The sequence below is a fragment of the Balearica regulorum genome, chromosome 12, assembly GCF_011004875.1.
Source record: "Balearica regulorum gibbericeps isolate bBalReg1 chromosome 12, bBalReg1.pri, whole genome shotgun sequence".
NCBI lineage: Eukaryota > Metazoa > Chordata > Aves > Gruiformes > Gruidae > Balearica > Balearica regulorum.
Genome location: NC_046195.1, coordinates 11,661,541 through 11,687,982, shown reverse-complemented (window position 1 = coordinate 11,687,982; position 26,442 = coordinate 11,661,541). Strand labels below are relative to the sequence as shown.

The following is a 26,442-nucleotide window of genomic DNA, read 5'->3' as shown; positions in this document are numbered from 1 at the left end:
AGCCTAGCAATTGTAAAATGAGACCTTTAATTCTGTCTGTATTTCTGCATCATTTTACTAAAGCTGAAATGTAATTTTGATTTCATCACCTATACATTTAAGTTATGTGTTAATTAGTTATTTGACAGGATGCTGTATATGTACTTTCAGTACTTTTACCACCCTCATGTGTGCATTTTTATGAAATTATGCTTAGAATATAGAGCAGTAGTGCTATTTTTACCTGTTTTTCAGCTGGGTACTGGGTTTGAGTGTGTGTACGTTGAGTAAAGTGAGATTGCTTGTTCCCTGAATATTGTGCATATGTTCCTGCTTTCTTTAAAGAGAAGAAAAAAAGGCCTCTGTTTAAAAACTGAAAACACCCTACTAAAAAACCCCAACAAAACAAAAAACTTGTTCTGTATTCCTCAAACTGCAATAACCATGTGCTATTTTTGGCAAATAGAACTCAACATGACCTGAGCAGCTCATCTAGCAAATGAAGGGGAGGAAAAAGTTAGTTGTGTTGTACGAGATAGCATGTCCTACCAGCAGAGGATGGTCACTCTATTCTGTGTTATGTAGTTGTGGCCACCAAGACAGGTTTGCACAGGGTAGGTCCTGTTCCAGAGGCTTCTGTGTGGCTCAGGAGTTTTCACCTTGGAGTCAGAGTCCAGTTTGCATATTGATGAAAATGTGATGCATTGGAGGGTTGGGGAGAAGTTGTTATTTTGGAACTTACCTTTTTTTGTTTCATGTTTTGAGATATTGAGTGTGCTGGCTTTTTTGAAGAATCCACAGATGCCACTTTTTCCTTCTTCAAAATCATTTTCTTTAATGGTAGCTTCCAGTGCCAATCTCTCCTGCTCCAGCTTCTCTAATTCCTCTGTATGTTGGGAAAAGTAAGGGAACCGGTAACACATCACTTTCTATTTTAAATTAAATTACTTACTGAAATAATGGCAGTGATGTAATTGCTGTTGTGCTACTTTGTATGCAACGTAGAGCTGCTGAGAGGAAAAACTCTTTTAAAATGTTTTCCTTGCAGACCATTAGGGAGGAGGACACTTAATTCATCTCTGGAAGCCCTAACTTAGGGTGCCCACGCCTACAGCAGCGGTGCGTACTAAAGCGCTACTCAGCTGCTCTCAAATTTCCTCTTCCATATCAAATTCAGTATTACTGTATTTTATACTTACATGTGATACTATTTATTGAGTTATCTTTGTGGATTTGTCTGGTTGATTTCTTTCCCCAAGAATTTGAAAACGCATTAGGAAAGCTGTTTTCCTAAAGTGAGAAGGCTGAGGTATTGAGTTCTAGCCCTTGGGTCCCTATTCTAAGAACAAGGTCACATGGCTTCGGACTTTGAGATTCTCAGAAATATGTAAGGATCAGTATGTGATCATATGTATGCAATCAATTTCAATGCTGAAAGATTTTTAATGTTTTAGTTTTTTCACCATTTGCTGCAAAGATGTAAGATTTAGCTAACCAATTCTGTAATTTCAGTAATATAAAAGAACAGTTTCATCTTAGCAATATTAGGCTTTTGCTGAGAAAAAGGTATCACACGTTATTGTGGAATATAATACAGTGAGGCACTAATTAATATGATCCGGGCATTTGCCTGCAGAAAGCTTTTTTTCATAAGGAAAACTTCTATTTGAGTAATACATGAACTGAGATTGAGGTAAATTCATTTAAGACACTGTGTTTAAAAAAAACCAAAAAAACCACCCAAGCTCTCAGTAGCTAGACGTTATTAGCTCTGGCAGTCTCAGTTGCCAACAGAAAATAATATAATTTCTTTTACTTTAGAATCTGTGACAGCCATGTGCTTCTGATTATTAGACATGATGATAGTCACTAACTTAATGGTTACTCAGAACTAAAATTTCTGTTTCTCTATTAAGCAGAATGCCATAGCAAGTAGAATAGAATACAATGTTGTTTTTATTCCACCACGGAGACTTTGTATCTGCTTCAAAATATTTCTGCATATTTGAGGCTTTTCCTTTTCTCCCCCATGTTCCTAATTCTTTCTAATTCCTTGTGTTTTAACACTTGGAGAACATTTGCTAGTTTGTAGGAATACAAAGTTGGTATTTGCTGTAATTTCACTGGTGTTCTAATGACTCTGTCTTCTGAGCAGTTAGTTTCTGACTTTAGATCAAGCGGAGAGACAGGCAGATCTCTTCAGTTATCAGCAGGGGGCAGAAAAAAAGCATGATTAGTTTGGAATTTTTTCTGAAGTCCCCTGTACCTTTCCATGCACATCAAGCTGCCAGTCTGCTGGGTGAATATTCATCTACCCTTGTTTCTTAAAGGAGTCTCTGGCACCTTTTAATTCTCAGAGGTGATTTGCTTTTAAGGGTTGCCTCACCCTGGAATCTGTCCTCTTTAATGGGGAGTTAATTTTGGTTTTAATCAGCTAAGGTACTTACATCCTTTCTGGGTGTTCTCCCCAGCAGTCCTGAGCACAGTCTGTGTCTGGGAAACTGGGGAGAAGCTGGAGGCAGATTTACAGCAGGCGGCAGCAAAGAGTCACCATTCTTTTTATGCCTGCCTGTGTTCTTTGTCTATAGATTTTTATCTAATTCATTTATAACACAAAACATTTATCTGGTGGGGAGGACAAGTGATGCTAGGAGTAATGTCCAGGTTTAGGCTGTATCTCTGTTCAAGTGGACAAACTTACAAGAAGTAGTAAAATTATTGCACTGAAAACCTAGAGAATTGTTCTGATGGGGTTTTTATATGGAGTCATTCCCTCCCCAGGGTACCTGAGGAACCGGTAAGACCTGTGTCCTAAAGAGAAAAAAGAAAAATGAAGGCCACCATTGTATGTGGCTCTTGGAAGCCCTTTGTTTAGTGCAGCTGCCTGCATGCTCTGTCTCCCTCTACCTTTTCCACCCAGATGGCATGTCTCCCTGAATGGTTGTGGTATGGTGAAAGATTTTGCCTTTCCCCCTGAGATATGCACTGCTGACCTAAGGAAGAATGAACGAAAAGGTGGAAAAGAGAACTGATGTTTCCTGTGGGTTCCAGATTTTTGCATGGGTGGGAATTTTCTGAGCCCCAGTGTTCCACAGAGAAGGTACCAAAACTGCAGCTTCCTGATTGCCGCCAGTCCCAGAGATCTCACATAGGCAGAGGGAGCAAGATGTGCCACGAGCAGGAAGAAAACATGCCGCAGAGTGGCTGGTTGCTGTGGAACAGCATAATTTTACTGCTTTAGTCTGTGCCTGTGCTGGAAGTGCTTTGGGAGTTGAGTTCTCTGGTGTGCAGAGCCCCTTAATGTGTGAGGCTGGACCTTCCATCACTGCCAGTGCTTCAGCAAGGATTTTGGGCAGGATTGAAACTGTAGAAGCAAGGAGGAACTGTAGAAGTTATGGGTATAGGACATTCTAAAAACTGGACAGTGACTCTAAGAGCATTGATCAGATTCCTTCTCATGCCGAGCATGTAACCAGCGTAGATATTCAGCTGTTGAGTCACCACATACCTTGAACCTGGAGCACATGAGATATATCAAATCCTTGGCTAATTCTGATGATAATCATGCCAAGTTCAAAATCAAAGGCATCACTGAAAAGAAATAATAATAAGAATAAATATCATTTTGCATCATGCATGTCAATGAGGAAAGTTACTTTGAGCAGATCAGGAAAAGTGTTAGTGCTCACAGGGAGGTGTTACTGCCATGCACCAGGCTGCTCTAGGTAAACTTGCAGAAGGAATTGCCCAAGATCAAGTAAAGCACTATCCACTTTCTTCCCTCACTTAAAAAAAGGTATCATTGGGCATTGGAACAGATAGGCTATTCCTGAAGTACATCTTTCTGACAGCACTTTTTAGGAACTAGGTTGCCATTGGGTAATTTTTTCTCCCTTCTCTAAGGAAATAACGGTGCTGGGGTGGGTTTTGTTGTTCTTTAACTTGCTTCAGCTTTGAGGTGAATTTTGAGCAAGAATCTGAGAAGCCTGTTCCTAAATGACTGTTTCCTAGCTAAATCCCAGCCCACAGAGCTGCTGAGCCTTAGGCACACATGGGATTTGAGGCAAGGCTTCTCTGTCTCCTAGACTTAAAAGAATTCCATGATGTTCTCTTATTCCCTATGTACATTAGGGTTGTTTTTCTCTGAGCTCCTGCCCACTAAAAATGGGAAAATACAGTTCTGCAAAAGCACTGCTGACAGCAGTGCAGCTTCTTTATGTAGCATTGTCAAACCGCATCAGCTCTGCCAGTGCCAGATATTTGCCAAGCAGATCTTGCTAGGTGCATGAAGCCAAGGAGCCTTTTTTAATGGGCAGAAACTTCTGTTACAGAACTAGCATGTGTGAACCCAAATGCGTAGGTATTTTCTTACATTGTTTCTACGTGTCAAATTCTGTATGGAAATGCTATATTAATCTAGTCTAAGAGGAGTAAAAGAGGAGATACTGAACTGTGACTTACTGTATAACGCCCACATAGTTTTCAACTTGCGTGGCAGTGGCATTTCTCCAGTCCTTCTTAAATCCAATCACCAGGGTGTTTGGTTTCATTCTACCCAAGCCTGAGGCCTAACAATATTAAAACACTGCTTCAGAAGGCACACACGCATGCTTTTACTGTAAATGAAAAGTAATGGCAAAAGATAGCCAAAGTGATGTTCTGGAGACACCACTAGATTGCATTTCATGAATGTCCTTCATGCTCATATCCATGCAGAAAGCAGAATGATTAGCTCTAAATCATTCCAACTATAAATGATTTTAGATGACAGAAATGTAGTTTTGCTAAATTAGCATTCATTTGCATTTCTTCTGACATGCTTTCATTAACATGGTTCAATAACTTGGAATCAAGAGAGAGTTCAAGCACTGTTTGCATGCTCATTCTAACATAATAGCATAAAGCTTTCATCAGCTTTGGAATACTCAGTAGATGAACTGGGTCTGAATTCTCTTAAAACACCCCAGATATGCAGAGAAGGCATATCCTCTTAAGAATATTTTTTTTGCCTTGAACTTAGAAACTGTTGCTGTTCTGTTTTCTGCATTCTTCCCAAAAGATTTTCCATAATTAGCTGAGCATGCTTTATAGATAAAATTACAGTTTATAAACAGGAAGAACAAATGTTTTCTCAAGATACTAGGTTGCTTCCAAAACTGGGCCTGGATGCTAAAATCTGAACACGTAAGGGTGTCAGATCTAGATTCAGCTAACCTAATTTTTATAGAAATCTAAATACTCAATGTATTTGGAACCTTCAGGAGGAGACACACAAATACACCAGCCTGTCCAGTTGTTACACTTGCCAATTTTTACTACTAGGAAAAAGAAAATAGATAAAAACCGTTGGAACCTTTGTAGGTTTTTTTAGTAGCACTGATGCATCTGCACTATTTACATTGAAAAAAAATAATTGGTTGGCTAAGAAATGCAGATATTCTTAGGTCACAATAATGATGATATGGTTATCCTTCTGTTTGCTGGAAGGGAATGATTTGTGGTCCAGTATTTGACTTTGGCAAGTCAAATACTTACTATTTAAGTAGTAATGGAAAGAAAGATCATCAGACTGTAACGGTTCTCAAAAACATCAGAAGGATCTCCTACTGAGACAATGTATAAAGCCACATCCTTGTGAGGCTTTGATAGAACAAAGGGGTCTTTATTAATAATATTTTATCTTGCTCAATTGTACTGTCCATTCAGCAAGTGTACAAAGAGCCCTGGTAGGCTACCAGTGGGTTACTGTTACCCAGAGTATTTTAGTTGATTCCCTGCTGTCTGTTTGCACTGTCTTTTCAGCAGTGTATTTTGTGCAAAGGATGGGAATTTTCTCTATGTTTTGCCTTAGTACCTGTATATTTAAATATTCATATATGTGTGTGAGAGAGAGAGATGGGAAATATGAAAACAGTGCCTCTATGCCTTCATTAAGGCCATTTTAAATGGACTGTTGGAAGTGATCTGCTGTATTCTTAGAGTAATAGAAAAATATTACAGACTCGTTTATTTAGATAGCTTGCTTTCTATTTGCAGAAAATGTATGTTAGTCATTTTCAGTTTTCAATGAATGCAAAAATACTCTCAGATATTTAATATGCTGCATAATACCAAACAATAGAGTTGATTTGAAGTGTACGAAGTGTTGGCTGCATAGACATTCATATGTTGCCCTGTAGATGCCTCTCTTTTTTTATAATAGTGTCTTGTTCATTTAGGAGAGAATCAGTCTGCCTTGTCACATAATTCCATAGCCCAGAACTAAGGGCTGAAATAAGTTGTAATATAATATACGTGTACCCTTAGAATGCCCTTTCTGTTTATAACATTATCCATATATACATAGGACTTATTAACAAGTAAACAGTAATGCTTTACATAAAGGATGCTTTGATGTAACACTCTTCTATGCGTTCTGTAAACAAAAAGCTTACTTGAAGTAGGCTTTTGACTCCTTCTCTGAAGCTGTCAGCTGCCACTGCTGCATAAAAGGCTTTTCTTTTGTTCTTTGTGAGCCAGGCCTGCTTTTTTGCCATGCCACTGTTCATCTCCTTAACACACAGCTTGCGTGGTCCCTGCATGATACAATAAAATAGTATTAAGAAGGCTTTGTATTATACATCACACAGTGATTTTGAAGGAGTTACCTAGTCCACTGTGGGAGCGAATGGAGAGTTGGAAAAATACATTTCCAAAAAGGGTCCACAGAGATTCAGCTCTTTGAAAAGAACTGCACTGCTAACATAATTCACGTTCTATTCGAGAGGGCTGAGGCTGTTAATGCTACTTAAATATAGTGATTCTGACAGAAAGAAGGACTGGTATGGATTGTAAAATCTCAGAAAAATATCTAAGGTATGATGAAGCATCTCAGAGTGAATAAAGTCCCTCCCTGACTTGACTATGTAAACAAGTCTCAGCAGATCTGAATAACATACGTGGTTAAGCTCCTATCTACTAATAGTAAGAGAAAAGGGTTGTTGCCATACAATTAAAGATACAAATGCCTTTGTCACTAGGTTCTTCCAGTGGTCATCTGGTAATTTAATGAGACAAAATCCATGTACATATCCAAGTCACAAGACATGATACACTGGCTTGACAGCAGAGAATGAGATGGCAGTAGGTCCCCAAAAGATTAGGCCCAGGGAAAAGATCAAGACTGCAAGCATGGCCTTTAGAAAGATTAACATAAGTTTGGGAAGCATGTATCTGGAATTTAATTGATTTTAAAAAGTCTGTGCTCTTAAGTTTAAGATTTGCTTTGTTTATTCCCTTTCATGTTATCTTTAGGAAGCTGAATCAGTCATCCAGATCTTCTGCAGTGAAGGTAAAACTCTGAGAGGGACACTCCAGTCTCAAATTCTGGTTTTAGTGTTATTGGGCTGGACAGGCAGCCTTCACTTTCGAAGGCAGAGTAGAAGAGCAGAACTGTAAACTGTGGGAGCACGTCCAGCAACATCAGACCTGGCTTGGAAGCACTTGGAATCCAGTGAGTATTTCTGTGTGCCTAACTTGGGAAGTGGTACCAGTTTGGTTTGTTATAAACAGATATTTTTGAACTTTAGTTTGCTGCAGAGTTTTTTTTTTGTGCAGAAGTCACTCCTTTGTGCTTTTTAAAATTTCTAATGTTTTCGAGGATGCTGGTAGGTTGCAATTTGGTTCCAACGGAACCGATAACTAGAGAAATCGGTAGAAGTTTCCTATAATATAAAACAAGGAAGGCTTGGTAAACTCATGCTCAGGAGATTGTATTTCAAAATTCTTATTTAAATCTTTCGCATTTAAAGTAAGTTAGTATATGGTAGCTGCTTCTGCTCAGCTGGGAAACTGGTTAAAATAGATCTGAGGGAGATTTAGATTTTTTTATCCATAGCAAATACTGTAAGCTCAAAATTTATTTCCCATTCAAGAACAGTGTAAAACCTGAACTGAAAGAAATTCTCTCCAAAATGAAAAGTATGGGAAGGATCACTTAATTCAATATCAATTTCTAAAAGGTGATTTTTTTGAATGTAAACCCAAAATGACTTTCTTTCAAAGCTTCAGCCTTACTGAAACTTTTTTTTGTCTTCCTGGAAGAAAATGGGATGTACTCTACATTTGTAGAGATGTAGAAACAACTGCAATACATTTACTTTCAGTGAATTGGCATTGGCTGCTAGAAAAGGAGGCAAGGCCTTCAAAATAATTTTTCTAGCTAGTTCCATCTAAGAAACAGAAAATAGCACTGAGAAAAAAGTGACATATGAAATCTGCCAGGTCATTTCACAGCTTCTGTCTGTGCCTTTTTCATTAGTGTATATATATATATGTATTCAAAAAGTGAGTTTTGACCTGATCAGAAGTACACTGCATTGATGCTCGCTCAAGTGTTGTTCCTCGTGTACGTTTCTGAACTCCTTATGGCTATTTGGGACATACAAGGAGAAGGATGGGAGAGTCCCCGTCATCTTCCTTTAATAAGATCATGCTACATTCTTGGGTAATAGTAAATTTACTGGACTTTGTTTGGGTTTAATGGGTGTAAATAAGAGTTTGATTCTGGCTGTTGGAAGACTAGTGTGAAGAGCTTGGAATAAGAAGTTTGAACAATAAGGTTAAAGTTCCCTTGTGGGTAAGGAGAGGAGGAAAAAAAAAGTCTTGCCCTTCTTCCCAGTCTCTCTAAGGAGAGTACCTGAAGATATTGTGCAAGCCAGCTGTGAAACTATGTTTCTGCTGGCCAAGGGGACAGTCCAACCATTCCATCTGATGATAGCCTATCTGTGTCCTTCCTTACTCCTCCTTTGTATCAGTGCTAATGTTTGTGCAATTGTACAAGGAGTCCCATGAATTTGCAGGCTGAAGACGAGCCTTGCAAAACTATTTTACACGAAGGCAAGGAGTAGAAGAAGAATAGCCCTTTTTACTAGGAATTCAGACTGTTCAAGTCAACATGCAGCCACAACCTCAGAGCCAAGTAACTTTTAAATCATCTTTATGTTCAGTGGCCATGTTTATTTTACCTATCTCTGAACTTTCTATCAGTATGTTCCTGGAAAGTTTCTTGCTGCCCTTTGGGGAAAAAGGAATGGAAGATGTTCTGTCTGTCGTGGTGTTTCAAAACTTCATGCATAGCTAGCAGCATGTCAGCTTTTGAGGCAAAATATTCTGGGCGTTACATTTATGGCTAAAATTATCTTGCTGTATTTGTTATACATTGTAGGCTGCTATTCAACGTGGTCCCTAGGAATTTGATCATCCACTTTTTACCACAGTTTGGCAAATCACAAAGGTTCATTGTGTCACACTTTATTACCAACCAAATTAAATTTAGCTTAAGTTGCTGAAGAAATAATAACTTAAAAAACAATGAAAATGCTTTCACTAGCAAAATAGACTTAGTTTTTTGTATAGACAGGAATGAAATCTCGGTTCTCCATAGAAAGCATTTATATTAGAGAAACATGCCTAAGAATTCAGAAAACTTGCTGAAACTCAACTTTAGGAAGCTGCATATCCTCAGGATCTTGTTGGGATTGACTCTATGCTTACCGAATGCAGTGGGAAAGCTAACAATTACAGTAGTGAAGAATTAGGACCATTCGCTCTTTATAGACTCATTTGATTTGGGAAGAATCACACATAGATCTTCTGTACTCTCCTTTTGCAATGTGGCAGCATCAAGCGAATTATTCCTACACTCCTGTAGAGGAATACATTATCTTGCCTGGACTGACTCTATTAGTTAGATTCTGCAGCCACATTTAGTGCCATGAGCTGGTTTTTTTCCTCTCAAAATTAAAAGGTCATTGTAATATTTAAAATACATTTTCTCCTCTACACTACAAACCAATCTATTTTTGTTCTGTCCCAATGAGAGACTAGATCTTCATCCTTTAAGATACATAATTTCCTGTGTATTTATAACTAGAAATATACTTGGCTCATCTCTTTAGATCTCAGAAGAGCATGTTTATCCTCCAAATTAGCATTGTTACAGTTTTGGAGAAACCACTGCAAAGAGACCTGAATTACTTGCCAAACCCCAACACTCCAAATCAATGACAAAGCTGAAAATAGACCCTGGGTAACTTAACTCTTGCACTATAATCCTTCAAGGGGTTTTGTGGTGGTGTTGTGTTTGGGATTTTTTTAAAGCATTGCTCTGTCCATTTAAAAAAAAAAAAAAATCTTTCCTTGTATTGCTTTATATTTTTGAAATAATTTTTTGGTCCATCTACTATGAACTCTGAAATGCATCTCATTGAGGCATTTACCAGCAGGCTCTGTATCAGTCGATAGCTTTCTTGTCAAGACTTATGACAAAATTCATTCTCAGTGCAAATGTCTTTCATGGTCTGCACAGACGCCCGTCAGCACCAATGGGAACATTGTGTGCCGAGTGAGAGTGGAATGTGTAATGGAGATCGGCAGCACCCTCTGGTGCTGAATTTTCAAATTTATATGAGTTGACCTTACCGTGTACACTTCGCAACAGATGCATAGCCCGTTGTTCTTTGTGAAAGTATGCGTGATGTCTAGCAGAGCAGGCCTGATCATAGGAGCTCCTGTTAATGCTATGCACTGGGGTCTGTTAGGAGGAAAAAAGAGGTTGTATTTAATTGGGTGATGTACTTATTCAGAATAAGCCATTCTACTGTTTGCTGAAAATCTTACCTGAAGTTTTTCACGTGATCTTCCACTGTAGTTAATGCCAGAGCGCTGTCTAAGGCATTAATATAGTAAAGAGCCTGTGTGGAAGAGCCCCAATTTACTTCTGCATATAACAAAGATAAATAATGCATATTAAACCGTGGGCTTTTCTCTATGTTCTATTGCAAAGGTCAGCAACCATGTTGTCTATGAGCCAAAGCAGGGTGTATTCTCTCATGCTTCACAGATACAGAGCTGTTGTTCTTTGCGCTTCCTAATAGAATAGGTTTTGCTTGTGTGATGCAAAAACAAACATGCAAATACATCATCTCATTCTTTATATAAAAATAGTAGGGAATGTTCTTTCTCTGCTTAAAACCTGTTTTCTTCCCTCTTCCATTAACTTTGTATCCTTCTTCTGTGTATAAAATGGACAGCCCTGAGTCATGTATTTGGTGTGGAATTCAGGAAGTTCAAATTAAACCCTTAGGAAGGAACACTGCTAGCTCCAATTAGCTCTGTTCTACTGTATAGGTCAAAACTTGTTCTTCAAAACCCATTTTGGCATATACATCTTTTATCATTATTGTGCAGCTGTTTGGTGGATGGAAGCAGGTAAGAAACAGCTTTCCACACTTTGAGATCTACATGCATGCAGATCAAGTCCTGTTATGCCAAGATACAAAGCTAATACGTGGTGCAGCTAAGTGGAGGTTTGTGCAGAGGTCGTCTTTTCTAAGGAATATTAGTCTTTGCAACCCTTCAGTTGCTGGTAAATAAGTCCTGAACAAAAGTCACTCTCTTAGAGGGCGTGAGATAGATAGCTTTTGTACAGTGTTTTCAGTGAATTTAACCAAGCTTTAAGCTGCTACTTTGCAGCAAGCACACTGGCAATATACTAGGAAAAGGTAGAAATCCTCGAATGCTTTTGACAATGGTCTTGTGACAGGTGTGTTCTGCTACAGCTGATGATATTTACAGGAAGAGAACCACAGGCCATCCCTGTAGGTATGAGAGAACAGACAGGGAGGGGACACAATGATGCCGCGATATACACAGAAAAGAGTAACACAGGCTCAGACCAGGTGTTGCTATCCCAAGCTAGCTGCAATGAAAGCACATCTGCTTGGAAACTTGCCTCTCATTTGTATTATTTTTTTCTACTGCAGAAATAATTCAGATGGCTAGCACTGAAATCTGGACCTAGGTTAGTTTTGTCCTGGATACGAATAACCAGACTGTCTAGTCTTGTACTGATGCTATCTAGTATTAGCGCACAGATTTCTGAGGACAGCTCCTGTGATTCGCTGAGCTACTAAGCAGGTTTTTTCCCAGCAGTAAAGTGTGCCCATCTTTCTTGATTTCCTGAGGAATTGTAAGGAAATGCTGGAGGATAATCAGTTCATGAGTAATTCAGCTTGCATTTTTGTTATATAATGGGCAGCAGGTTTACATTTTGAGTGAGGACCCCAGATGAGTCAGGTAAGAGCACAGCAAAATTCAGGTAAGGTTTTGTGTGTGGATGGAAAAAATTATGAATCAAAGCCCAAATGTAGTAAAGATGTGGTGGGAATAAACCAGTGTGCTGAAATGTTTACACAAAGCCCTGAACCATACTTGAAGTGATTGTTAAACAGGCAAAAATTCACCAGACTATCATCTTAATCTATGTTATATTAAGTGGGATTTAATGGAATGCTCTAGAGTTCCCTCTAAAGAAAGTTATTGGAGAAAAAGTAATGTCTAATTCTGTAAGCAGAATTAATTCCTGTAAAATCGAGTCTGGCTGCATAACATACACATTAAATAGTAGTGTTTTGTGGCCTTACCTGGTTTCTTATATGTTACATAAATGTATAGAAAGAGCTCAATGGCATAAGTGATGAGAGCTGCCCACCAGTTGATGACAAACATGACACCACAGCACAACAGGGCTCCAAAAAGTGACACCCACATGTTATAATATCTGAATGCAGGTCTCCAACCTGTTTAAAGAGAATTGAGGAAATTGGAAGAGCATAAAATACATTGATCAAATGGTGATCCACTGATTTTGTGCATACAAACCCATATGCAATTTGTTTCAGGCTCAGTCAGAAGGGGTAGGATTGATACGTGCAAATTCTCAGGCATTGTGAGTATCAACAGATACTTTCAGGTGTTGGCTAATGTAGATTTCTATATGTATAGAGTACTGGGTCTTACAAGCCTTTTACTACAAACCCTTTCCTACTCCTTTGTGCAGCTTGGCTTTGAGTAGCCATTCTGTATATATGTATTTCTGCCAAATTAAAGCTCACTGTTTCAGAACTGAAAATAATTTTTTTTTCTTCCTGTGACTCCAGGAAATTGGCTACTATGTCCTTTTGATGCATATACATAGAACTTATTAGTGGGAGCTAAACACTTGCTGAGAGGAGAGTCTATCCCGATACTGTAAGTGCACCTGTCTTAAACTTGGAAATTGCCTGGCCTCACTGCAGAAAAGTAAAATCATTTGCAATTGACTTTAAAAAGAGATTATTCCTGCTGCTCTTCAGCTGCAGTACTGAATCCATCCCCTGCTAGCAATTAAAATGATGAGGCAAGCAGTGAGCCTCCATGGTGTGCAGGTCTCTGCCAGGTGTTCTACAGAGCAGACTCTTTGGAGAGGGGAAAAGATACAAGAAGAGGCTGAGCAGCCCTATCTTGGAGCACCTTTGTAATGAGGGAATGGGAAGGTCCTGCTGTGAAGAAATTTGCTGTCCTGCAGCCTTGCAATTATTATAATCTATCACTGTGAATTGTTAGAAATTAACTGGAGGAAGTGAGAAAAGAAAAATGGCTGTGGTTTTGTCTGAAATGTTAAGTAGTGGCAGAGTAGAGCGAGATGCCCGCACACAAAGTCTATAGAGGTAATTTTTACTCGGCTCCAAGGCTGTGTAGAGCAGACCTGCATCTGTGCAGCTGTGCAGGTAATTAGCAGAAGCGCTCATCTTTTCTGCCCTCTGAACAAATGGCACCATGCAGATCTATAGGAAGGAAGTTGATGTAGGCATTTATGTCACTACTGCAGTTTCTTCACACTGGAAATCAAAAATGTATTCCTCGCTCCTTGAAGTGAATAATTGATTCACAGCAGCAAGAAATTGTCTTTCCTGCATGCCAAAATCATAGTCCTTAAGGTATCACCCCTTCATTCATGAAGATAATGAGAATTATTCTGCTGTGGCAATGCACAAGCCTGAAAGCCAGTATGTTGCTTTGCTGCCCAAATGTAGAGAGGCGCTCTAAAGTTACCCCCGAACAGGACCTCATTGTGCTTCACCTTACAATTCTGCTACTAGCCACTGCAGAGCTGTGCTGATACTGTTTGGTGGACTTGTTCTTGTTCTACGTGTCCCTTTCCAGGCAGTATCACTTCTAGCGCAATTACTGTTCTTATGAACTTTACTGTAAATTTCACTGTGGATTTGGAGGAGAAGGGCATAATGGCTCCTCAGTATACCTTACTTACTTTATGTGGCTAGAGTTGGCATAGGTTTTTATCCACCCATGTTGTGTGATAGTGAGGGGGAAAACGCCCTGAGGAGGAGCTGTTCTGTTCCACTGGGATCCACCAAAGTGTTTTTCATCCTGTACAACTGTAGGGAATGTAAGGACTAGAGCCATTATTTTTATATTTTGGAGATAAAATGTCATCACATTCAATGAGAGCTGTAAATCCTCAGATCACATAGCGTAGATATTTTACAAGTACTGCAGTTTTCTGACACACAGTCAAAAACTTGCAGAGATCAGACTATGAAGCCCGCGTTTAAATCACTGGTGAATGCAGACTCACCTGGAGATTTTGCGTATGAGGCATGAAAGCAGGAGAAATTAATCAAAGCGTAGGAAGCCAGGAAGAAATTGGAGATGATGGGAGCAATGGTATTCAGTTCAGCTGGAAGACACACACACAAGTCAGACACAGGCACCGGTTTCCTAGATTGTTGGATAGCTCTTTCCTGACAATGTATTAAATCTGGACACTGTCTGAATTCGTCATCCAGGGAGAGCCTGGGCTTTGTCCTGTGGTACTAATTTAAAGCCACCTTGATACACCTTCATTCATATTTAGTAGTGTCTGCTGATGCTGATTTTAATAACATTATGTGCTATGCAAGGTTATACTTGATTCTCTGGTTCTACAGACTGGCTCTTAACGATGTAGATCTGGTGTAAATTTCAGAAGTTTAAATGTATAATTGAGAGGACAGATGCATTTCACAAAAGACTTATAGTTAAAACTTATTGTTTTGCTTTTTAAATGGCAATCTGCATTCTCTCTCCTAAACTTCCCATGTACTTAGTGTCACACAGTTTGAATTTCAAATCTTGGAAAAACTAATTTAAAAATCCCCACACCTCTAAATAGGGTAGCTGTGATTTTTCTACCACCAGTGCTGGCAAACTGGGATTTGCTTTGGGGCTGACTGTGGGGAAGTCTTGGCAGAGTAGGCTTCTTAATTATCTCAGCATTACCGCCGAGCTATATGCAATATAGGCTGGAAAACCATTTTTGAAGTTGGTGACTTTGCCTTATTTGATATAGTTCTAAGCACTGCCTTCTTCCAGCAGAGTGAACAGGAATTGCACCTACTCTGCATCTTTGAAAATGAGGCATTGGTGGCATTGAGATGTTACTAGAGTCTCTGTTAGTTTCTTTCTGCCTTCTTTAAGAATAATGGAAGTGCTACCAGGGCTTTCAGTGTGCTTGGGCTTATGTCAGAACTTAACTGTCTGGAAATTTTTCTAACCATAGCTAATAATTGTATTAAAATATCAGTTTATATAATTTCAGAACATGTGATTATAGCAGTTATGTAACGCTATACAAACCAATCAAAATGAATGCCATAGCAATCACGAAAGTGAGAACATATCCCCTGATGGGCTCATTGTTTTTCCCGTATCCCTTGGCAAAGAAGTGGAGCCCTTTGTAGACGTTGTCCTTGCAAAGAGCCTGGTAGACAAATCAGAAATTAATTCTGTTAAGCAGTGCTTTCTTGCATCAGAAGTTCACTGTCAGTGGGTGACAGCTTGTTAGGCTTTTGCTAAACAAAAATTAAATCTTAGTACTTCAAGTACATCTACTGCTATGGCACATAAACATTCAAATAAGGTGATAAGCCCATATCCTACTATATATAAAACAGGAGCTATATATATCCCCTACTATATATAAAAAACCATATATATATGTATAAAACAGAATCCGAGGCATTTAATTCTTATTCAGTGCTTTAAAGATGATTAGCTGAATAGCTAAATAGAGCCTAATTTGGAGGAAACAAGCACAAATCAGTGGCTTGGTGTAAGTTGTACAGGTTATCTTTCTGTCCCGTGCCTTCTGTTTGCATTCTGTCCCACATTGTTGCTGTCCAGACAGCTTCTGGACAGCCTGTTTGAGCACACCTGCCAGCACCTGAATCTTATGGTCCTGAGGGTTCCTGCGTGTTCCTAGCACTCCTGTGCTTACAGGGTGGCTTTCTGTAAGAAGATAGAAGTGGCCCTGAAAGTAGCCTTGAAGCTCTCTATAACAAGCACATATGTATCCCCCATTCCTGCAGCAAAGCTGAGCTCTGACCAAAGGAACGTTATCACTCTTGTATGAACGTGCTAAGACCTGCCTGTTTCTGTAGAAGAACATTTTTACATACTGTTTTGCCTGCCTCTTCCTCCCACATGTGTCAGTGTTGTTTAAACATATATCACATTTGGCATATAAAGGTCAATTAAATTTTAGGTCTTTGAAGTAAAACAGAGTATAAGGAAACGGATAGTTTAATTTTACCTGGAAAACTTTGGGTGCGCTGACAAGAGATGCTAGAGCTGATGACAGAGTAGCAGAAAAGATGCCAGCTGTGATGAGAGGACCAAAGCCAGACACCATGCTCATCACCTTTAGGAAAAAAAGAAGAAAAAAAGAATAGCCAGGCTTGCATTTGGATACGCTTTTTGATCACAGTCACATTTAAGTACTCTGGTTTTATGTGTGTCTGCTTTTCACAGTTCTAAATTCAATATACTACAAACCAACTGTGAAGTAGGGAAATACTATTGTTCCTGTTTTAGTAAAAAGCAACAGAGGAATAGCCAAATTTTTATACAAGTATGCAGCTGTCTGCTGAAGCTTTGAGTATTCTGTGAGATTTTCTCACCTCCTTTACTAACTGGTTGCTGTAAGTAACAGCCTCTACTTGATGGGTGAATAGTCAGCTTGTAGCAAGAAGGGAAAAAGGAAATGGCAGGAAAAGGCATCAAAGTACGAAATGTTGTTGGAGGTACTTTCTTTGGGTTTTTTTGGGTTTTTTTCCTTGATTGAATATGGCTTTAAAAGATAGAAAATGCCTGATTGTGCTGGCATCACAGCAATGCTGCACACAGTAATGGTGGTCACTGTCAGGCCTCCCTCAGCGCCCCCCCCAGAGGGGCTGCACTGGCCTCTGCGACCACTGAAGCAAAAGGGTTGTTGAGAAGCACCAAACCGGGAAGCTAAAAGATGAAGCGGACAGATGTGATTGCCAGATGCTTTTTGGTATGTGGGAAGTACTCCAGGAAAGAAACCACTTAATCCTGGAGATTTGTCAGATGAAGACACATTTTTTTTCTGACTCTAGGCTGGCAAAGATAAAAGCAAGAAGTGAAACTCTGGCTATAGGGAGGTCACTGATTTTATGAGTTGCCCTGGGTCGGGGCAGCTGAACTGAGGTGGGACTGAGGACAGCAAATGATCAAGAAAGGAAGGAAAAGTAGTCTGTGACAGGGACAGCATAACCCTTTTAAGGTGGTTACCCAGCCCTGTCATTTAGCAGAGCCAGCTGGGAAAAAAAGCAAGTGACTTTAAAAGCTACAAATGCCTAGTTGAAAAGCAGGTGCAGGTGGGTGGTGAGCTGCTCTTGTGGGCTGTGAAGCACAGGGGCTGAACAGACATCTGGGAGCTGTGGTTCTCAGGCTGCAGGACTACTTTACTTTGATGCTTTGCCTAAGGTTTATTTTGAAGAATAAAAATGGTAGGCAGTCTCTCTTTGGCCTAGGAGAAAGACCCCATTACTTCTCATTTGATTTTTCACCCAACTATTTTTGGATACTTTTTATAAAAAGTCAGAACTCCAGTTTTTGTACCGTGGCACAAACCTTTAACAGTGACCACAGTACCCCTGCGGTAAAATCACATCCATGAGATGAGTTGCTCATCTAACAGGAGTTCCTGAGGTCTTTGTTAAGTCTGGATTTTGAGTTTGAAGATATTACAACATATATTGCTGCATGGTACTTTTTGAAAGAGGAAGTAAAGACCTTACCGGAGCGCTGGGAAGGCTGGTGATGGGCAGTATGAAGGTAATGTGGAATACAGAAGACTTTTACCTTTGATTATTCCTATGGGTTTTTTTTACTTTTTTAGATAAAAGTGGATGTCCTGTTGCAGTTAGTTGTCAGTAAATACTAGTTTTGCATGTTTGTACTTGTATACATGTATTCATGTATTGCTTATGGTTATATGTATTATCTCATTAAAACCTGAAAATTATTCATCAGCCCATAATCACATGGCTGACTTGCACATCTGGAAAAATCATAGCCTAGGCTGCAGGCAGATGATCCATTGCAGCTCATTCCAGGTACAACTGTATCATTGATGTTCCCAGTAGCATCTCGTACAACACAGGAGGCTGTGGAAACAATGATATATTATTATTTTCCTTCCTTGTGACATCAGAGGAATGTTCTTGCCACACTTTGTCTCTTAGTCTGCACACATTTTGTACAACTGCTGCCTTAGTCTCACCCCAAAGAGCAATGTTTAATTTGGGGCAGAGGTTACTTCCCTGTAGTGTGGCTTAGTTTCTCATGTAAGCAAATATTTACTTCTGTTACTTTTAAAATAATCAGCCAGATGACTAATGAGGACTAGCATATTTCTAAGAGTAGAGAACCAGACAGAGATCAACAATAAATTAATTAACTCAGAAGTATATTGTCTGCCTGTGGCCACTTTTACAAGTGCCAGTATTCAAAGGAGAGAGGTCAGGGAGGGTCTTAGATCTAGGCATAGTCTTTTTATTTATTTATTTATTTATATACATATATTTAACAGGGACACACAATTGCTTTAGAGACCCAGATCCTCAGCTGTTCAAATTGTCATAGCCCTAATGATACCAATGTGGTGAGAAAACTTTAAACACGAGAAATTATCTATTTGGTTTTGGTTTTATTAGTATTTATGCTGTCATCTTTTGCTTGCCACCAGAAATGGGAAGAAACATATGGAGTTAAGTTACAGTGCTGATGTTAATATCTTTAGCAGCCAAAATGTAAGTTTATATGGTATCTTCAAATATGTCAAAACCATTGCTATTGAGAGTCCCAAAGTAACCATTATCTGTTTAGCAAACCAACATGCAAACAGAAGGGAAAAAAAAGTATTGTACTGAAAAGTAGACAGCTCTGAAGTTGAAATACAGCTATTGCTTGTGAGAACAATGCATTAGTACAGATTTATAACAGAAAGTGAAGAATGACTACCTCATCTTTAATTGCAAAGGAAATTTAGATCCAAATAATACAATAACCAGATCTGCAGCTTGACTCAAATATTCTGCCTTTTGCATAAAGTACAAGAACCACAAAAGTCAAGAAGACTTGAGATTCATCTCCCAGAAAAGGGAGTACCCCGCAGGGCTTTCATGCACTATTGAGGTATTTGCTCATAAGAGTGTCGTTTACAACACTCTTTCTTATAGTACTATTAAAATAGAAAAGGAAAAAAAAGATTTTTCTTGAACAGAGATTTATTTTACCCTTGTAATGAGAATTTAATTGCCTATTCCCCCAACACAGTTCACGACTTCAGTACAGGTCTCCTTTTTACTCTTGTATCCATTTTATTACCTCACATTCCAATATTGTAGAGCACCTAGACATGTAGTTCATCTTCAAGACAGGCAATTGATTTCTGTCTTTGACATATAACATACAAAATGTGTTACCCTCTTACTCATGAGTGCTCGGTAAGACTGGTGAGAGCAAGTAGAAGCCATGTGAAATTTCGGTGTGAATGAGGAACAAAAGATCAGCAGATTGATCAGAGGTTCCTTTAATCTTTACTGTGCTCATAGATACTATATGCCAGTGGTCTTTGTCACTAAATTAAATGCGAAAGTATCCATACATGTTATACAAAACTCCAGCTGCCAAACCAGGACTTGTGTTTGTTGATTGCTGCTTTTTTTTCCCCACTGTTTTTACATACAGTCAAATCAAAGCAACTATCTCTTTACATAATAAATCCACAGGATGACAAAGCAGTGAGGTTAATCATTTGTTTCCTTACCAGGCTTTCAAACTTTTCAACCATATAAATTAAGACATGAAGCAGAGGTTCTGTACTTGCCTGCACATATTGCAACACCAACATAAGCAACTGTCGTAATCAGAATGGCCAGCATTGTTCCTTTGGGTATCGCACCTTGTGGATCCTTAAAACAAACCAGTGACCCGAAAAACATCATGAGTTTGTGTGCTACAGTCTGATTGCATTTGTATGCTAAGGAGTCCTGCCACGTTGTGATATGAAGATACCTTTAGAGGGCAGATTTTTATCACTTAGACCTGCACCAACATTTCCTGTCCTGGCATGTAGATAGCGAAGCAGTCCTATGGTGCAGTGCTGCTATCCTGCACACAGTGAAGGATATTCTGCAGGAGCAGAGGTCACGTTTATAGCAGCAGGAGAGTCCTGAGCTCTGCGTTTCTGGAGCTCCAAACTCTCTTTACATTGCAATGGGCTTTATTTTAATGTTTAATGATATAATGGATAAACAGTTACTGAACTAACCATCAAGCTCCTGTGGGTGACAGATGGGCCCATTTTTGGTTAATCAGTAAGACAGATGCAGGTAGTCACCCTGTACAGAATACCAGACTTTGTGATTAGCAGTGAGTAATTGTTAGTTGTGTCTTGGCAACAGGCTACTTCCTTTCACTGTTTTGACTTTTAATTTAGATAATTTAATAAGGTTGGGTTATAATGCTTACAGACTGGCTCACAGCAATCTCGGCTTTGATCATGCAACTGTAAGAGTACAGATCTGTAATATACATTGTGTTTTTAAAAGGCACTTTAATACTAGCCAGCCTTACAGTTTAGTGTGTGTTTGCTTATGATAGGAAGGACTTTTTTTATGAATTGTCATCTTAAGGTGGTTTAGCGAGGTGGTTTTTTTAAGTCAAAGATGTGTGGAATGTATTTTAAGCCACAGACTTTTGTACTTTAACTATGCTCGTTGCATGGGGGAATAAACCCAAAATACAAATTCGGAGCGTGGTGTGAAACATGGATGAATGACTTGACTGTGTTAATAATTAATATAATTTTTAAATGAGGTAAGGATTTATTGAGCTGAAAAATAATTGCAAAGTCACTTCAGCTGCATAAGACCTTTTGCCCTCAGATCATGGTAACTTTAATTTATACAGTTCTGGTGTGCATGTCTTAGGTCATTGTTTTTGTGGAGTCTCCTGCTGCAATCTTAAACACTGTAACATTAAATCTTAGGGTTAAAGCTTCTTACAGCTTTACCACTTTTAAATTTTATCAATAATTAAACACATATTTAATACGCTCTCAGGACTTTAGGGTCTGCTCCAAACCCCACTGAAGTCACTAGGAAGACTAGCTGTTTCTGTAAGTAGGCTTTGGACTAGGCCACTACTTGAGTGCGTAGCGGCTACAGAAGCACGTACATAGGTGTTTGCAACAAATTCTAAAGAAAGTTCGATTGGTCAATTTTACACTTTTTAAATACTTCTTAGCTTGTTTTGTAGATTTCTGGAGAGGCTGGTTAATTTAATTAGACCTGTCTAATACATCTGAACATGCTCAGTGGGGAATCTGCAGTCTGGAGGACTTGGTTATAGAAATCCACGTATTGCCAGACTGAAACAACTGCAGAGAGCCAACGGGAGAACAGCTTCCCTTGGTCCACTCAGACTATTTCCAATAGCTTATGAAAGAAGTGCTGCTGCTTTGGGAGCTTGCCATGTATAGAGAACACTGTATATGGCAAAAGAGTTATTTTAAAAGGATGGAGATTGTGTGAGGCTGATTCAGTCTCACTGGACAGAAGTACAATGATTTTTTGGGGTTTTCTAATTAAAAATGGCATCTCATAGATGCTATTAGTGGCTCAGTTTCTACATATTTCTCTCTGTGCTTGGCTTTCAGCAGTCCTCTGAAAACAAAGGAGATGAGGCATGCAACTCAGTGTGAGGAAGGGAAACAGAGTTGGCCATCAGAATCTGGTGAACCTGTGACTACCATGCCAATACAGAAATAACAGACCTTTGGTTGAATCCAAAAGACAATGGATCTATATGATAACAATGGGTCTACATGATAAAGCCAAATAACTTCTTTTGACATGCTGGGATTACCAAGGTGTGACTCACATCTTTTTGGTGACTTTTTTTTTATTTTTTATTTTGCTAGTTTTTTGGTGGTTGTTGTTTAGCATTAGATTGCAAGACTTGAGTTATGGATACTCTTGGTGTGTTTCTGAATTTCTGGTAACATTACAAAGTACTGCATTGCTCCATGTTTACTAGAGACACTTTACCAAATGCTTTGCTGAGCTTTGAATTACTTCAGCTTTGCATTTAGCTTTAAACACTCTTTGCATTAAATACACAGTGCAAAGTCATGAAAACTAGAGGCCCCTCAAAGTTAAAACTAAATTCCTGTCTCTAATTTACCGGTGTGTTTAGATACTGGAAAGAGCATTTCGTAGAACTGCTATACTGCAAGAGGAGAGTGGGGACCTGACAGAATGGCCACAGCAAGACAATTGGACCTCCTTTCCCTTTCTCTTCAGACTCCTTTCTTTTGTCACAGCTGCAAACCTGCAGCTTTTCCTTTGAGCAGCCGTAGTGACATGGGATTGGGACATACTTGCTTTCATTAAATGCTCTGTTTGCTCTGCCCTTGCTATGACCCTGAATAGAAAAAGCCGGTCTCCACTGATTCTCGTGAGTACAAACATGAGTTTTACAGGTTTGATTTTTAGGATGATGTTTTTAGGAGATTTTGCAAAAGAAGAGCACTAAGAGATACGCATGTAATTTCTCTTATGTCATGTGCTGCTAATGGACCATTAATGATATAACAGGTTGCTGTAACATGCTTTTAAATGATATAGCAACCTGAATCTAAATGCAGTAATTTGTGTAAATACCCATAATGCATCATGAGAGAAAATGTGAACTGATGTTTTAAAATAATAAAGCAGGTACTTAAAAGTGAGAGTTTTGCTTCCCAAAATAAGACATGATTTAAAACTGAATACAGTGTTGATTCATAATTTGTTTTCTTGTTATTTTTTTCAGCCTACAGCTATTATTATGAAGTTTATGAAATACGTACTTTCAGATCTCCTGAGATATTGGCTCCTGCAAGAATGCCAGTGGCAGCTGGGAAAAAAATGGCAAACACCGAGAAAAATCCTTCTCCACTTCTGAAATCTGGTCCAAAGTTTTCTGCAAATATTGATGCTGCAAATATAGGTGAAAATGAAACATACCACCAGGATTTGATTCCAAAGGTACTTAATGAAGGAGGTGAATAAGCTAGTCTTTCCCATCCGGATGACTGGGTTTGAATTTGTCTCATATCATAAGCCAAATGAATTTGATTTCCTTAGTCTGGTTCCCAGTAGGATGTGCTTGTCTGCATCTCAGAGCTACAGATCCATATTGAAGTGACAGGAGTGTCACTACAGCACTTGCACTTAGCTCTATGGAAAAGTTTGTCTGTGCTCTGCTGGTATATAAATGACTCAAGCTGCAGCTAACTGTGCTGTCAGCTTCAGCAGCAGACAGGCAGGCTCAAAGATGAAATAAATTCCCTTGGTTTGCAAGCTTACTTAAACTCAGGCAGAAGATCCTGATCTTGTGACCTTTTTCAGTGGAATCCTTAACTCAGTATGAAGCCAAAAAGAATGCAAACTTACTATTTTGTGATAGATAGCAAGGTTACTTGCCTTGGTAATTAAAAAAGCCTCTTGCCTTCTTTTCGTTGTTGGTAGGAATGACTGTCCCAATAAAGAAGTTTGCAATGGCAACAAGGAGAACAACTAGAAGAATAACTTGAGCCTATTAATAGAAACAAAAAGATTTTCCTGATGATTTTAATTTGCATTGACTGTGGAGATAGCTATATAGTAAGTTCTCTGTATATGTTCCCAATGACAGATTACCAGTTTCTGTAGTTCTTGAAAATATCAGGAATCAAGATAGCTAAATCAGCTAATGACAATGGCAGATAGTTTTTACTAAGGTGGTTATGAAATGTATAGTTATAATTTAATTTTATGTTCATTTCTCTACAAAAAAGGCAAAACAAAACAGCTAATGCATTAATATCAAGTATAAGACATTTTTATATTGTTACAAAATTTGTTTAGTTGCAGTGGGTTGTCACTTCAAGGGTTATAATATCTAATTGTTTTTCTGATCTCTTTTACAAGTAGTTCTAGTCTCCATCACAGCAGAATGTAAAAATAAGGGTGCTATTCTGGACCTGATTTTGATAGCCGTATTCTACCCTCTAAAATATTTCCATTTGAATTTCCATTTTGAACTTTTTTTTACAGGTGAAGGAATAGCGGAAATCATTAGAGATTAAGGAATGGATAGCAAATAGAGCTCTTCTGCTGAGCAGGGCTTGAGAGAGTACAGTGATAAAACTATATATTGTTTTTACTATTGTTTATTCTGTCAAGCTGCATCAAAAATAAGGGCAAAAGGGGCATTTACCCAAGGCTTTAAATGATGCCATGAATAATAAAAATCGATATAATCAAGCTGTCTGCAGAACACAAGCTTCCTTTTCCCTTTTAAATGTGTGTTCAAGGAAGAGCATTCATTGAATGTAATGATTAAACTGCTATTGCTTTTAGAAAGATCAAGCATAAACTGAAACAATGCTTTTGAAAATTCCACCTGTTGTATAGCATTCCTCACACACAAATACTGTACAGTAGTCTAATATACTGCTTGCTTTTATGTTCTTTTAAAGGTTTACCTTTGCTTCCCATTCCATGCCAGCAACAGAGATGCCAAGAAGGCATACAACAGTTATGGTACCTATTATTCTGATGTCATTGGACTCATCTACCATCAGTGTATCACTCTCCTGAAAGCAGTAAGAAATGTTATTAGAACCAGTCTTTCTCTGCCCAACTGGTGGGATTGGGTAACAAGGTGAAATAGAAAGCAGTGAGGTGTCAAAGTTTCAGAGATCTGTGAGACCAAATGTTTGTATTTCACGTTCCAGCAGACTCTTTGTAGTTGGGGTTATTTGGCTGTCTAATTAGATGTCCGCTCCTCTGCTGATTTTGAGATTCTTGTTGAGAAAAGTATGAAATATATTCATAAGGTAGAAATAATGGAGAAGCACTCTATGGCCTCAGCTAAAAAGTATCACCACTTAAATATATTATACAAAACAAACAAACCCAAAACCAAAACAGCAAAAAAGCCCCACAAAAAAAAACCCCAAAACCCCAATTTAATCATACAAATGAAACATCTACATTTACCTTAAGAAGTTCTACAACTGTTTCGGCAAATCCAACTACATACATAGCAACTGCCACTGCATTTGCAAACGCAAAGATAAGTCCTATAGATCCACCAAACTCTGGGCCTAGACTTCTGGAGATAAGATAGTATGCTCCACCTGCAGACAGAAATTATTATTATTTCAGCACAACTAAATGCTCAGGTTTTGCTCATTTTTCTCACATAAATAATATCTCAGGAATCTCGGCTTTTAGCCTAATAAACATAATCAGTATTTGCCCTATATTAAAAGAGGACACTGATTAAAAACAGGAATGTGCTTTGTACTGGTTCTGCCTTCAGACTTTTCTGTATACCTTTCTATTGCAGAAATCTTTTTAGTGCATATTAGCATGCAAAACTGGACCTTCAAATAATTTTTCATGATACATAATATAACACAGAGCAGAGAGAACCTCACTTCCAGACAGGTTCTGACTTACTTGGATCTATCCCAATGTTAACATGAAAGATCATATTCTGTGGTACATTGTTACAGCTCCTGCATAGTGATGCAGCGAAACTTTAATCTTTTTTGGCGATTCACCATAACTGGAGCGTATTACTTTGTCAGTTAATTATTTCATCTCATCTCACTGGCACTTAATATTTACTGTCAGGAAGTGCTTAAGATTATATAAATTTTAATTTACTGTTGATCCATTGAGAGAGATCACTCCAAATATATTTATTTGTTATTGCTTTGCTTACAACAAAGTTATCTTAATTCAATTTTTTTTTCTAATCCAAATCTGCAATTTTTTTTACTTTTCATGAGATCATATTCACTTACCTCCTCTTACTACTCCATTAGTGCAAATGGCAGACATGGAGATACCTGTTAATGTTGTTACTACTACACTCAGACCAATAACTATGATTCCAAGACCTGAAAGATCCGAAAAAGAAAGTATATTCAAGTGTATTCAAATACCTGTTCTGCTTAAAGGACATAGTAAGAAGTTGCCGTTTTCCACAGAGGTTAGAGCAGACCAGTTATAACTTTAAGGCTCTGAAATGCACTAAAACTTTGTTTCATAAAATACCTGACATGCAGCAAAACTATTTACTCATCTTCCAAGGAGTGGCTGAAACATAAGGAGTTTTATAAAGAAGGTATTAAATTGAAGATATGTACTGATCTGCATCAGTCTTTAAAATGAGAGGAGGAGATGCCTCATG

General features: G+C 38.6%; 1 protein-coding gene across 10 annotated transcripts in view; it reads right to left on the bottom strand.

Annotated features, from left to right (window-relative positions):
• The window catches only part of SLC12A1 (solute carrier family 12 member 1), a 51,238-nt gene that overhangs the window by 9,896 nt on the left and 14,900 nt on the right, over nt 1-26,442 (bottom strand). For 5 of the 10 annotated variants that reach the window (XM_075764939.1, XM_075764937.1, XM_075764941.1 and 2 more), the window contains 17 exons: nt 26,054-26,149; nt 25,239-25,378; nt 24,722-24,832; nt 23,679-23,790; nt 23,063-23,190; nt 20,036-20,120; nt 18,160-18,311; nt 16,433-16,540; nt 15,478-15,601; nt 14,438-14,539; nt 12,444-12,599; nt 10,639-10,738; nt 10,441-10,552; nt 6,414-6,554; nt 4,441-4,547; nt 3,488-3,570; nt 722-865 (listed from right to left, as the gene is read on the bottom strand). In XM_075764939.1, coding sequence (XP_075621054.1) covers nt 722-865; nt 3,488-3,570; nt 4,441-4,547; nt 6,414-6,554; nt 10,441-10,552; nt 10,639-10,738; nt 12,444-12,599; nt 14,438-14,539; nt 15,478-15,601; nt 16,433-16,540; nt 18,160-18,311; nt 20,036-20,120; nt 23,063-23,190; nt 23,679-23,790; nt 24,722-24,832; nt 25,239-25,378; nt 26,054-26,149 — 2,001 coding nt within the window. The remainder of the gene's footprint in view (nt 1-721; nt 866-3,487; nt 3,571-4,440; nt 4,548-6,413; nt 6,555-10,440; nt 10,553-10,638; nt 10,739-12,443; nt 12,600-14,437; nt 14,540-15,477; nt 15,602-16,432; nt 16,541-18,159; nt 18,312-20,035; nt 20,121-23,062; nt 23,191-23,678; nt 23,791-24,721; nt 24,833-25,238; nt 25,379-26,053; nt 26,150-26,442) is intronic. The other 5 variants (XM_075764943.1, XM_075764942.1, XM_075764945.1 and 2 more) reach the window with 1 other exon arrangement.